The sequence below is a fragment of the Phacochoerus africanus genome, chromosome 12 (genome assembly GCF_016906955.1).
Source record: "Phacochoerus africanus isolate WHEZ1 chromosome 12, ROS_Pafr_v1, whole genome shotgun sequence".
In the NCBI taxonomy this organism is placed as follows: domain Eukaryota; kingdom Metazoa; phylum Chordata; class Mammalia; order Artiodactyla; family Suidae; genus Phacochoerus; species Phacochoerus africanus.
The window spans coordinates 48627185-48641288 of record NC_062555.1 but is presented as its reverse complement, the minus strand read 5'-3'; the positions used below and the strand labels follow the sequence as shown (position 1 = coordinate 48641288).

General features: G+C 43.5%; 1 protein-coding gene and 1 pseudogene across 1 annotated transcript in view; one reads left to right on the top strand and one right to left on the bottom strand.

The window, feature by feature from the left end:
• CUBN (cubilin) overlaps positions 1–14104 on the top strand; it is a 316180-nt gene that overhangs the window by 153747 nt on the left and 148329 nt on the right. Inside the window, exon 32 of the mRNA XM_047755040.1 lies at positions 12748–12907. Within this exon, the coding sequence (XP_047610996.1) occupies positions 12748–12907 (160 nt within the window). The remainder of the gene's footprint in view (positions 1–12747; positions 12908–14104) is intronic.
• On the bottom strand, positions 10816–10990 carry LOC125113093 (uncharacterized; annotated as a pseudogene).

Here is a 14104-nt window from a genome sequence, read left to right as displayed (position 1 = left end):
TAGCAGCAGGACCAGCCCTAAAATGCAAGCAAGCCTGAAGTAAAAATAAGTATTTTGGTAAAATAGAAAAATTATAGTCTGTATGCAAGCGACTGAGTCACAGAAGAAAGGACAACTGAAAAAACAAGGAAGGAGATAAAACTCAGGTTATTTTGGAACCATTTGGAACTCTCTTTCAGATGAACCCATACTTCATTTACTGATATGGGGAAAAGCATTCGGATTTCAGGCGTGAATGGTGAAGGTGTTTGCTTCGCAGTCAGGTGGCCTGGGTTCCATCCTTCCTTTCAGTCTTTGGTGCTCACTAGGTACCAGACACTGTCAGGCACTCGTGTCTGGGCTTAGTGGCGCCACTTACTCCCCCACTCCACGGCTGGGGGATCCTGGCTCGCTCATTTATAAGATCAAGTGCCTGGGGAACTCAAGCAGAAAGAGGGAGCTCCAGGCAGAAGATCTAGTTGGGAGTTGCATTTGTGGGGGAGAAGAGAAGAATACAGGGGGAGTTGGAGAAACAGACACTAAGGGTCAGGTGGTTTCAGGCACAAGTTCGTTCCGGAGGCCACATCTGAGTCCACAGCACTAAACTGCATCCATCCCGCCCTACTCCCACTGGAGGAGGGGAGAAGCCCCACCCACCCTGGGCAGTGGGTCAGGGGTCATTCCCATGTTCCACTTGCTGTTTAGGAGAGAGCCCTTCTCTTGGTGGGTCTCATCCCCAGCGGTCCCAAGTGAAGGCAGCGTGAGCCCAAGGGAAATGCATGCTATCACTCTTGGCAACATTTTCAGCAAGATGAAGAAACAGATGAAAATGTTGTAACAGAGGGGTAACACACAGCCTGCACCCCCTTCCGTAGAACCCACAGCAGCAGTCTGTGTGCGCCAAAGGCATCAGTCAGATGCACAAAGGGCTAAGAGGTACCTGGCTGAACTCAGGAATATGTCCATTGTTTTGTGGGTTCTTCTCCCACACCTATCAGCCCTTCAGTGAAAACTGCGGGCGACCTGCTTGGGAACGCATTGAACCGAGCTCACGCCCTGGCAGGGTCCCTGATACACGATCTCACGATCTTGAGCCACATGAGAACTTAGATAACATCGCAGAAGCATGTCTTCTAGAATTTCACACTGCTGTAATGAAAAAGAGAGAGAGACTGGGTTTGGGACTGCTGTGGAAATGGTGATGGCATCTCTGGGAATTAATCAGAAAGCTCCACTTGCACTCAGGTTTCAAGTAATTTGGTAATGTGTGTGCACTCTCTGCTCAGGCCCTTTTGAGTGGCCAGTGTCATTGACCTCTGGCTCTCCTGAAGGACACGATGTGAGTCTTGCTTGCTCCTGCGGCGGCAGGACACACGGGCTGGCAGGACTCTGTGTGGAAACAAAGGCGGAGCATGACAGTGACCTTCAACTGACAGCCTAATTGCTTAATTAAAGGCGCTCTTCTGAGCCTTAAAATCACGGAGCTTTGCCAGCTCTTACTGATCTCGGAGAAAGGCCGGATGGAGCTCAGTGTGACAGCGAGTGGGAAGGGAGACGTCAGATTAGCAGCACAACCGGCCCTGGAGAGATCCCTGACCTCTCGTTTCAGCCTTCTCCTTGCTCAGCTCAGTCGAAGGGCTGCCTTGCGAGAATCAGTGAGAAGCAGATAAAAGCAAACCCCCTACCGTCCTGATCCACTCTCTCATTTGAGCAAACAAACATACGCTAGGGCTACAGAGAAAAGGGGGGCGCATGGTGAGTCTCGGCTTGCTTTCTGAAGCCGGCCGTGCTGATCTCGGAAAAAGAACGCAGCGTGTTGGGCTTGAACTGAAGAGAACCAGACCCCGCCACCCCACCCCACCCCAAAGCTACAGGGTCTGTGGTTGTTCATGTTTTTTGACAATAGGGCACCGGAGGGACAGGGCAAACGTGCAACACAGTATCCGTATTTTGTTTTATTTTTTTAAAGACACTACCTCTGAGGTGTTTCCTCTAAAAACATTGGTCATTTCCAAAACCAAGCAAATAGACATAGGAATAATACAAGTCAGCGCTTCAAAGAGACAATTCTTCATCAGTCTTTCTTTAAATATTTATTGTTTTCCAAGTAAATCCATGACAGAAATCCACCTCTTTCTCCCTCTTTTCTTCCCTCTCTCTCATTTCTTCCCTCTCCCCTTCACCTCTCCCCACACAGAGTTTAGTTTGTATTTGATCCTTGATCGTCATCTCCGATAATCTCTTTAAAATGCTTTGCCTCGTGGCTTGCCTTGGGTACCCTGCTTCACCACCTTGCCTTCCAGGGCCAAACTCGTCACCAAGAGCTGTGGCCCAAAGCAAGGAATAATTGAGTTGCACCCCCTGTCTTCAGTCCATGGACCCAAGCGTTGTTCTGTTCTGTTTGTGTCTCATCTCCTTAGAGCCTCGTTTGTTTGTGCCAATACAATGAGCTTCCTGAATTTCTTTGCCTACTGACGTTTCCAGTTGTCTGAGTCCCTGCTTGCAACAACTGCAAGTTATCCGAGGTGTTTTGTTTTCGTTTTTGTTTTTTTTGTCTTTTTGCCTTTTCTAGGGCTGCTCCCTCCGTATATAGGGGTTGAATTGGAGCTGTAGCCGCCGGCCTACGCCACAGCCACAGCAATGCCAGATCTGAGCTGCGTCTGCGACCCACACCACAGCTCACGGCAATGCCAGATCCTTAACCCACTGAGCAAGGCCAGGGATCGAGCCCACAACCTTGTGATTCCTAGTCGGTTTCGTTAACCACTGAGCTACAATGAAAACTCCTATCTGAGGTTTTTTTAAGATTTTTTTTTATTATAGTTGATTTACAATGTTTTGTCAATTTCCATTGTACAGCAAAGCGACCCAGTCGCTATATATACACACACACACACAATCTTTTTCTCACATTATCCTCCATCATGTTCCATCACAGGTGACTACATATAATTCCCTGTGCTATACAGCAGGATCTCATTGCATATCCACTCCAAACGCAACAGGAGTTTATTGTCTCCTGTAAAATTTGAAGATGGAATGCGACCACATAGAACAAAGAAACGGGAGTGACAGAGTCCTGACAGGAGCTGTGTGCTGTGGCTTTAATGTGGTGCTTCACTGCAGAGGAGTGGGCCTGGGAAATTTCAGGGACCGAGGAAACTGGTGTTCCTCCCTCCCTGCTCCCAAGACAAGCTGCTATAATGAGTAATGTTTCCATTTCCTTCCTCACCTACATTTATGACTTAAACAGCTTGGATAATTTCCGGGCGGATTCCCCTTCCGATCACTTCATATTTCGTTCATCTTGGAGCAGTTCCCAGTCCAAAATGGGAATTCCATTAGTGGTGCTACTTTTGCCTGTACCATGTAAATACATTTCCCGGACTTTCCTCCTCTCCATTGACTTGGCGCCCTGAGGAAGATAATCTCTTCTGTATCCTAAGGTCTTATCCTCCACCGTATGTTTTTACCCTGATGGGGCTCGGGGTAATCCAAGCAGTAAAATTTGAAGTGTCGTGAGAATGAATTAAAGATGAAGTAGAGGATAAAAACCCGGTTGAGGAGTTCCCGTTGTGGCTCCGTGGGTTAAGAACCCAGCTAGTATCCACGAAGAGGCAGGTTCAATCCCTGGTCTCGCTCAGTGGGTTAAGGATCCCACATTGCCGTAAGCTATGGTGTAGGTCACAGATGCAGCTCGGATCTAGCATAGCTGTGGCTATAGCATAGGCCTTAAGCTGCAGCTCTGCTCTGACCCCTAGCCTGGGAACTTTCATATGCCACCAGTGTTGCCCTAAAAAGAAAATAATAAAGGCCAGGTTGAAAACCCATGAAGCCAGGGCCAAGGTGAGGCAAGAGGCCATGCTGGTCCAGTGAGGCTGTGCTTTGCCAGAAAAGGGCAAGGAGTGGATTTATGTCTGAGTCCAAGAATAGTGCCTCATCAAGGCATCAGGGATTCACATGTTAGGTTTATTTATTGTTCCTGGACACTGCGCCCTTTGTGCCAGGAGGCTAAGTTAGCCATGCTGGGAATCCCACGCATGTTCCATGGGAGGGAATGCATGACAGGTGCCAGCCACTCTGAAATCCACCCGGGCCCCAAGCAGGACTTTGTAAAATGCCTCTTAGGGTGCGTGCTCGCTTTCAGGTCTAGATAAGTGAGAGGAGGTGCCCACTGCATTTCCTAGGACCCTCTTTCTAGGAGACCAGACACTTAGCGTCTAGAATCATGGTCTCTCAATAGTCTATGTCAGTGAATAAAACTTGATTTTATATTCATGGTTTGTGTCATGATAAGTGATCAGATGTCAGGCAGATGGGATCGTATACTGACTCCATGCTACTCAGTGTGTGACTGTGAGCAAGTTACTTGTATTTTCTGACCCTCAATTTTACTAACTGCAAAATGGAATTGTAAGATTGAAATTTTCGTTTGTTTTGTTTTTTTCCTTTTTTTTTTAGGACTGCTCCTATGGCATATGGAAATTCCCAGCTGCCAGCCTATGCTACAGCCACAGCAATACCAGATCCGAGCAGCATCTGTGACCTACACCTCAGCTTGTGCAATGCCGTATCCTTAACCCACTGAGCGAGGCCAGGGAACCAACCCACATCCTCATGGATACTAGTCGGGTTCTTAACCCACTGAGCCACAATGGGAACTCCCAAAAGATTGAATTCTTTTAAGTGTTCTTAAGGCATTTATCACAAGGTCTGGCACAGATAAGTGTTGGCTGTTACTCCTGATTTTTCTATTACTACTATTACTGGTTTATTACTACTCATACTGTGTTTAAAAGTCTTATCTTTTTGACAATTGTGAACCTCAGGTACATGGAGCTGGATCTGTAATCCTCAGTTCATTGCTAGCTATCATGACATAGGAGTTCTCCCTGTGGTGCAGTGGGTTAAGAGTCTGACTGCAGCAGCTTGGGTCACTGCAGAGGTGCAGGTTTGATACCCAGCCCAGGGCAGTGGGTTCAGAGTTCGATTGTTGTTGAGGCTGTGACATAGGTCACAGCTGTGATTCAGATTTAACCCCTGGCCTGGGAACTTCCATATGCTGTGGGGGTGGCCATAAAAAAAAAATCTTAGAATACGTATTATAAAAGTTTTCACCATTCTTCAATATATCGTCTTTGAATTTTTTCCCTTCATAAATGGGCCATTTTAATACCTTCTAAAAGATTCACAAATGAGTTAAGAAGGAAAAAAGTCATAGTGCAGAAAATGAAAATAAAAGCCTGTTCACATGCATTCATAATTTGTTTGCACAGCAAGCTCAACTCTAAAGAAAGATGAAGCGTTGGCATGCTTGGGGAATGTGAACATGTGTTTTGCTTTTGAATTAAAACGGTTTCTTCTTAGTTCAGTTTAGAATAATTTTCACCCACGCGTTTAGTTGGTTTATCTTCTCCCGAGCAAGGTGGAACTTAATAAAACAAGAAGATAGGAGATGCAGTCGAAATATGTTCCCACCTCGTTGTGTCTGGCAGCCTGAGGGAGTATATGCCAGTTTCTAGAAATGAAAATACAAACATTACTGAGGAAGCAGAGGTCCATTTCCCCGCTTCTGTCCACGTGCTTTGGCCTGTGAGTGGCGACCATTTCAGTGAGGGGACCGTGGGTCACTCCATCAGCCAGGGCTTTGCTCACAGGGGAGGGGGCTGCAGGCTGCCATGCCCCAGGCTGCATCCCTTTCAGGCACTATTCTTTGGCTCTTAGGCAAGGCATCAACAATTGCTCATCTTTGTTCAGTAGGATTTTAAAAGGGGTCAGGATGCTCTGCCTTCCTTTTGTTTGGGATTTTACATTGTAGAAAGCACGTTGCACAGTGGTCATTGTTTGGGGACTGAGTTAAAGGGGGACCCACATTTAGGCAGGGAAAGTTTCAGGCTGCTGTGATGACAACAGCATCCTAGGCGAGATGGGACCAAGTCCCACAGCAAACGCTTGTGGGGGAGGTGGAGGGAAAGGGTGCAAGAGGTACAGCAGAGGGAGAATTGATCGAACATCAGGATCCATTCGACAGGGGTGATGAAAGAGAGATCTGAAAAGGTTTGGCATCGGGATATGTGCTCCTGGCATTCGCTGAGGCAAAAAAAAAAAAAAAAAAGAAGAAGATGCAGGGGGAGTCGGGGGGGAGGGGAGATGACTTCTATTTGAGACGTGAACTTCCAAGCCTGATGGGACAGACCAGCAATGATGTCTGGAATGCAGGGAGATATATGAGCCTAGAGCTTGGCCAGAGGTCTGGACTACAGTTGTAGATAGTGGTCAACGAACACATGTCTTGGAGATCTTAAAACAGAAGCCCTGTCCTTGATACATTCCTGCCAGGCAGCAAAAGGCTAAATTAAATGGGCATTGATATCCATCTGGCTTAGAGACTGCAGTGCTGTTTTATGAATAGCATATTTTATGTCTCTGTATAGGGTCATTTACATGTCTCTGTGGCTAAACACTTAAACATTTAAAATTTTACATGCCCCTCGTACTAAATTTCTAAAATGTGGAAAAGAAGAAATAAGAAATTAGTGTCATCTGTAATATTTCAATACGGTCAAACTCTCAACATTTTGACTCCTTTCCTACAGAAACACACACATGCAAGCACATACATGCAAACTTACACATACGCAGCCAGATAAGCTAATTGCTGCACTTCATTTTGTATTCGGCCTTATCCATTTAACATTTTTAATACACTTATTAAAAATAGGTTTTGGGGCCCTATAACAGTTACATGGACAACCCTAGAACTGAGTTAAGCACTGGCTTATTACTGATCCCTTAGATGGCTTCTATTTTTAATATAATGATGCTATGATGAACATCTTTATATGTAAATCTTAGTCTATGTTTCCTATTATTTCCTTTATATAGATTCTCTTTTCTTTACTAAAACTCAGTTATGAAATATTTTAAGTATACAGAAACATCTCGACTCCACAATGCATGTAAAGTATACCATGAACAAAAACATCATACTTGCTAAATCTCACTCAGTATTTTGCCATATTTGTTCAAGTTATTTTTTTTCCCCCCAAAGAAACTGAATTTCTGGAGAGAGAGTGAGGTCCCGTGTGTAGCCCATACTGATTCCTGTCCCTGCCCCAGCACAGAGAAAACCACTTATGAGATACTGGTTTCTTTTAATTTTTTTAATTTTTTTAAATTACTCAATGAATTTATTACATTTATAGTTGTACAATCCAGTTTTATAGCATTTCCATCCCACACCCCCAGCTCATCCCCCCAGCCCCCAAACTGTCTCCTTTGGAAACCATAAGTTTTTCAAAGTCTGTGAGTCAGTATCTGTTCTGCAAAGAAGCTCATTGTGTCCTTTTTTTCAGATTCCACATGTAAGTGATAGATAGCATTTGCTCTTGGTGTCTCATTGGAGATACTAGTTTCTGATTATGATTTCTGATTATGATTCCTATGGCTGTTTTGGTACCTTTAATTGTATGTGTGCATCCATATACAGTATGTAATATTATTCTGCATGTTTTAAAACTTGATGTAAGTAATGCAACATAACACATTATATTCTTCCATTTACTCCTTTCATCCACAGTCTGTTTTGAACATATTTCTATATTGCGGTGCATTCAGATCTAATGCATTCTTTTTTGCCACATCAGGAATTCCTAAATTCTCTCTTTCTGCTTTTTTGTTTGTTTGTTTGTTTTTTGTTTGTTTGTTTTTGCTTTTTTAGTGCCGCACCTGCAGCGCATGGGCATTCCCAGGCTAGGGGTCAAATCGGAGCTATAGCTGCCAACCTACACCACAGCCACAATGTCAGATCCAAGCTATGTCTGCAACCTACACAACAGCTCACAGCAATGCCGGATCCTTACCCCACTGAGCGAGGCCAGGGATTGAACCCACAGCCTCATGGATATTAGTCAGATTTGTTACTGCTGAGCCACAATGGGAACTCCAAAAGTCTCTTATTTTTATATAATAAATGTAAGTTTGAGTGTGTGTGTGTGTGTTTCTGGAAAGTTGACAAAACTCTGGATACTTTGTAGAGAGACTTATGAATTTCCCTGTAGAGATGATTAGATTGCCACTTAACCAGCTCCATCCTATAACTGGAACTCCCAGGGATTATGGATACTTTTTATTTTGTAGATTACACTTCAAAATTTTACTTCATTATTTTTTTATTATTGTATTTTTAGGGCCGCACCTAGGGCACATGGAGGTTCCCAGGCTAGGGGTCAAATTGGAGCTGTGGCTACCGGCCTATGCCAGAGCCACAGCAAGACCAGATCCAAGCTGTGTCTGTGACCTGCCCCATGACTCAAGGCAACGCCCGATCCTTAACCCACTGGGCAAGGCCAAGGATTGAACCTGCATCCTCATGGTTACCAGTCAGATTTGATCCCACTGAGCCATGACAGGAACTCCCCAAATTTTATTTTAGTAACGTTATCTAGAATTAATTAGTTGTGATGAACAGTTTGGTTTTGTTAATTTCTCTGACTTTTACCCCTTAAGTAAGAGATCAGAAAATCAATTCCCAGGCCTAGGAAACTCTTGGCAGTGGATTTAAGTAAGACATATAAGTTATATGAATATGTTATATGTGTAGCCAATAATAATATAATTTGCTAGCTCTGCCTCGGGAACTAAATGCAAGTACAGGAAATGCATACTGACAATTTTTATGTCTTTAGACTTAAAAGAATAGCCACAAAGTTTCTCATGTTTTCTTCCCTGCGGTTTTTTTCTTATAATTTTTATGTTAAACCTTCAATTGATTTGATATTACAAATGTTAGGAACATTCTCAAACAAAAGAATTGCAATTCCAGGAGTTCCCGTCGTGGCGCAGTGGTTAACGAACCCGACTAGGAACCATGAGGTTGCGGGTTCGGTCCCTGCCCTTGCTCAGTGGGTTAACGATTTGGCGTTGCTCTGAGCTGTGGTGTAGGTTGCAGACGCGGCTCGGATCCCGTGTTGCTGTGGCTCTGGCGTAGGCCAGTGGCTACAGCTCTGATTAGACCCCTAGCCGGGGAACCTCCATATGCCGCGGAAGTGGCCCAAAGAAATAGCAAAAAGAATTGCAATTCCAAACTGTTAAAAAAAGACCCCAGCTGTCTCTTTAATAACCTGAGATCTTAGACATTCATAAAATGGTCGTTAGGAACATATAACTTAATACCTATCACACACATTTAAAGGGGAGTAACATGATATAAAATAGAATATGCAGAGAGAAGAATTAAGTTCCTGGCTCTGCCACTCACTAGCTCTGTGATCTTGGATCACTAGCTGCACTGTCACTAAGCTGCCATTGGATGAGACAGTAGTTTAATAGCCAGAATACTTGTGAAGTCTCACTTTCTTCACAAAAAAAAAAAAAAAAAAATCACCTGGTGTAGAGGATTAGTTCAGGGATGTTTGCAATGGTGCTTGTAAAATTACAATGTGTGTTAATTACATTTAGGGTGCCCGTGGTTTGTAGTTTTGATTTATGGACATTTGGAAACCTACCGTGGATCTATTCCTCATGAAGCAACCAATGCCTGAGCTGTATGAATTGCAGCCCAAGTCCTATTAATTCCAGGGTCTCTGGGGTAGGAAGGGCTGGGACACAAGGAGACCTGGAGATGTGTTCCCTCAAAGAACCTCCAGGGAAACAGCTCATTCACGTGACTTTCTGAAGCGCCCAGCCTTCCCTTTCTACCTTCCTCATTTCACCTTAAGAGGATTGCAACCCTTCAGAGAGACCAAGACAACTTAGAAAGGGAGGGAACAAGACCTGCTTACTCCCTAGGCCTCTGAATTTGGAGAGAAAAAAAAAAAGAAACTAGAAGAGCCTTGCCTTCATGAGTTCATGAACTTATAAAAATCCTCTAAATGCATGTGTATTGTTATTGGTAACGTTTTTCGTGGGTTTTGTGGGGGACGTCTGTAAACCTTACAGAACCCATGTTCCACAAAAGTGTAAGAAATGCTATTTTAAACAAACTAATCACCCTGAGAGAAGCAAGCAGTCTCGTACAGGAGTCTTGACCAAGGGTCAGTTGGTATATTCCCCAGATCCCTGTAACCTCAGAAGGTGTTCTTAAAAGCAAGATAGTATTACTGCAATGTCACTGAAATCCTAGGTCCTTATAGCTATAACCTTAAGAATCTTTAAAACCAAGTACAGAGATAAGCTAGTCTTGGATGAAACCAATGATGGTAATATTTGAGAATAGGGTGAAATGTAAACACTGGAAGAGGTTTTGTGTGTGTGTGTGTGTGTGTGTGTGTATGTTTGGGTTTTTTTGTTCTTTTTTTTTTTTTTTTTGCTTTTTTAGGGCCATATCTGCGGCATATGGAAGTTCCCAGGCTGGGGTCGAATCAGAGCTGTAACTGCTGGCCTACACCACAGCCACAGCAACACCAGATCCAAGCCATGTCTGCAACCTATACCACAGCTCAGAGCAATGCCAGATCCTTAACCCACTGGGCGAGCCCAGGGATCAAACCAATGTCCTCCTGGATACTAATCAGGTTCATTAACCAGTGAGCCATGATGGGAACTCCCTAGTAAGAGGTTTTGTACTGATGGCTTGTGTGTTGTTTTGGCTCCTATTTAAGGTGTTGACAGTGTTCAAAAGAGGCAGTCATATTAGACTGGAAATTATATTTTGAATTGGTTAAGAATATATAATCTAGTGTTTAGTCAACCTTTAAATGTTATGTAAAAATTAGTTTTTAAGTTTTATTGGACACATAGATTTAAAATTAGAACATTAAATGAAACCACAAAAAATAAAAAGAAGGGGTGCTCTGGAACCCCATTTATTTTAAATTCATTGTTGTAAAAGATTTAGAGAATTAGGATTTTTAACCCCCTCATTAGAGAGTTAAAAATCCTGTTGACATTTGACTCATGTGCTTATGTAAATTAAACTGAGAATAGCCTCCCAGTCTTACATATGTGCTTCAGAGAACACAGCTGATTAGCTTCACTACACTTGATCTTAGCCAAAAGGCCAAGAAGCGATGCTTCACTACATATTTGTATGCTACAGTCATTTGTGTGTACCTTCCTTATATTAAATCCCTAAACTTTCTATTTTTTCCCAAGAGTTCCTTATGAAATATAAATGGCAAATTATGTTTGCATGACACAGTCCTGTTTAAACCTCATGTTTTTAATCCCACCCTGGTGGTTGGCCAGTTGATGCATCTGTCTCATTTCATTGATATCTTGTCCTGAACAAAATGAAAGGTGAAATTCTGGACTCTAGACTCTAGCTATCTGGTTCAACATGTCCTGCTCTGTCTTGGGAATTGTGTGACTTGGTCACATGATTGAGGTCCCTGTGCATCTGTTAGCCTCTTCTTGAAGGGAATCTTAGGGCAGAGAATGGGATAGTATTTGTGAAAGGCCGAATCCAGTCTTTCACATATATTGGCACATAGTAAACATTGCTGTTATTTTTATCGTCCAAAGAAAAGGAACTCATCCCCTACCCCCTACCCTCTGGTTTACATATAACAGCCTGAAAAGATTCACACCAGACACACACAGTTCCAAGGAAGTGAGCAACCGTCAATGTCACAAGCCAATATAGCAAGGTTGGCTGTCTGTAATGTAAACTCTATTCCATTGGCATGTGTGGAAATTCAGCTGAGTCCCAACACAGAACCCAGGCAGACTCAGAGCCCAGAATATTTTTTTACATAACAAGATCATTTTCTTTCTTTTTTTTTTTTTGCCTTTTTAAGGTCACACCTGCAGCATATGGAGGGTCCCAGGCTAGGGGTCAAATCGGAGTTGCAGATGCCAGCCTACACCACAGCCACAGCAAGGTGGGATCCGAGCCGCATCTGTGACCTACACCACAGCTCATGGCAATGCCAGGTTCTTAACCCACTGAGCGAGGCCAGGGATCAAACCCGAGTCCTCTTGGGTACTAGTCGGGTTCATTAACCACTGAGCCACAAAGGGAACTCCAACAAGATAATTTTTTTAAATCAGGCTCACATCATTTGAAAGAGTTCTCACATTTCCCTTCCTCTTGACCATGACCCTATGAGGAGCAAAAAGTTCCAGAAAATGTACCATTTCTGAAAATGAATGATTCCTCATTATGTCTCATGTATTTGTTCCACCTGTCTTTTTTTTTTTTTTTTTTGTCTTTTCTAGAGCCACACCCACGGCATATGGAGGTTCCCAGGCTAGGGGTCCAATCGGAGCTGTAGCTGTCGGCCTACACCACAGCCACAGCAACTCGGGATCCAAGCCGTGTCTTGGACCTACACCAGAGCTCACGGCAATGCCAGATCCTTAACCCACTGAGCAAGGGCAGGGATCGAACCCACAACCTCATGGTTCCTAGTTGGGAGGAAGAGAGCTGTGGCGGGATGGCATTCATAAAGATACCCAGAGATCCAAGAGCGAGTTTTTCTGACACAGAAACTCCTACTGGAGTCCCAGCAGTGTTCTGAGAAATGTCCAAAGACTCAGGTACTCCGATAGAAGAGCCTGATGAAACAATCAAATAAAGCACTAGATCCTGCCAATGTGTTTTCCTTCCACTAGCTCACCAGCATGCAGACAATCCGTAGATCGTGGGCCTCATAGACCCCAATGTGCAGGCAGGCCGTGGAACTTGGGTCTCATAAACCCCAATACGCAGTCAGCGGGGGACAGGCCTTGTAGATGCCAACATGCAGATAGTCAGTGGGAAATGGGCCTCGTGGATGCAAATCTGAAGTTCTGAACCACAAAGTTCCCTTTTGCCTTTCTTTGCAGGCATTTGACGGTTTAAGCTCTGCAACCGCCCGCCTGGTCGGCGTGTGTGGAAGGCAGCAGCTGAGCAACCCCATCATCTCTTCAGGAAGCAGCCTCTTTGTGCGATTTCAGTCTGGCCCTTCCAGACAGAGCCGGGGCTTCCGAGCTCAGTTTCGACAAGGCAAGTTCTGTGCGGTCTCTCCCAGGCACACATTATCTGCTCTTAAGTGACCCTCTTGGTGCTGCAATAAAATGAGCCCAGTCCTCAGCCCAGTCCTAAGCTTTCTACTTCACATGCAATATTTTAAGCAGAATGAAAATAAGTATGATTTGCAGTGATTCCAATTGTCGATATTTGTAACTTTGCCTTTGACTAACAATTAAGACGATGCAGCCTATCTAGTATTTATCCAAGGTTTTATGCTAAGAGATAACCTACTATAAATTACAAGACTTGCTGCTTTTTTTATTTTATGATTTTTATTCCTTCCACTATAGTTGATTTACCATGTTCTGTCAATTTCTACTGTACAGCAAAGTAACCCAGTCATACATATATATATTCTTTTGCTCACATTATCCTCCATCATGTTCCATCACTAGTGACTAGATATAGTTCCCTGTGCTGTACAGCAGGACCTCATTGCTTATCTACTCCAAATGCAATAGTTTGCATCTATTAACCCTAGACTCCCACTCCATCCCACTCCCTCCCCCTTGGCAACCACAAATCTGTTCTCCAAGTCCATGAGTTTCTTTTCTGTGGAAAAGTTCATTTGTGCCATATATTAGATTCCAGATATAAGTGATACCATATGGTATTTGTCTTTCTCTTTCTGACTTATTCACTCAGGATGAGGGTCTCTAGTTCCATCCATATTGCTGCAAAATGGCATGATTTGTTCTTTTTAATGGCTGAGTAGTATTCCATCATGTATATATACACCACATCTTCTTAATCCATTTATCTGTCAGTGGACATTTAGGTTGTTTCCATGTCTTGTTATTGTGAATAGTGCTATAATGAACATGCGGGTGCATCTATCTGTTTCAATTAAAGCTTTGTCCAGATATATGCCCAAGAGTAGGATTGCTAGATCATATGGTAGTTCTATATTTAGTTTTCTGAGGTACCTCCATACTGTTTTCCATAGTGGTTGTGCCAATCAAGACTTGCTTCTAATGTTAGAGTCAGGTTCTAACCCTTGAGGCAGTGGTTGCCCTCCACCTGAAGAATCAATATTGTTTTCTCTTGTTTTTTGTTTTTAAAATTTATTTGTATTATTATATTTTTGGCCATGCCCAGGGCATGTGGAAGTTTTCTTTTTAAAAATTATTTGTATTATATTTTTTGGCCATGTCCCAGGCATGCAGAAGT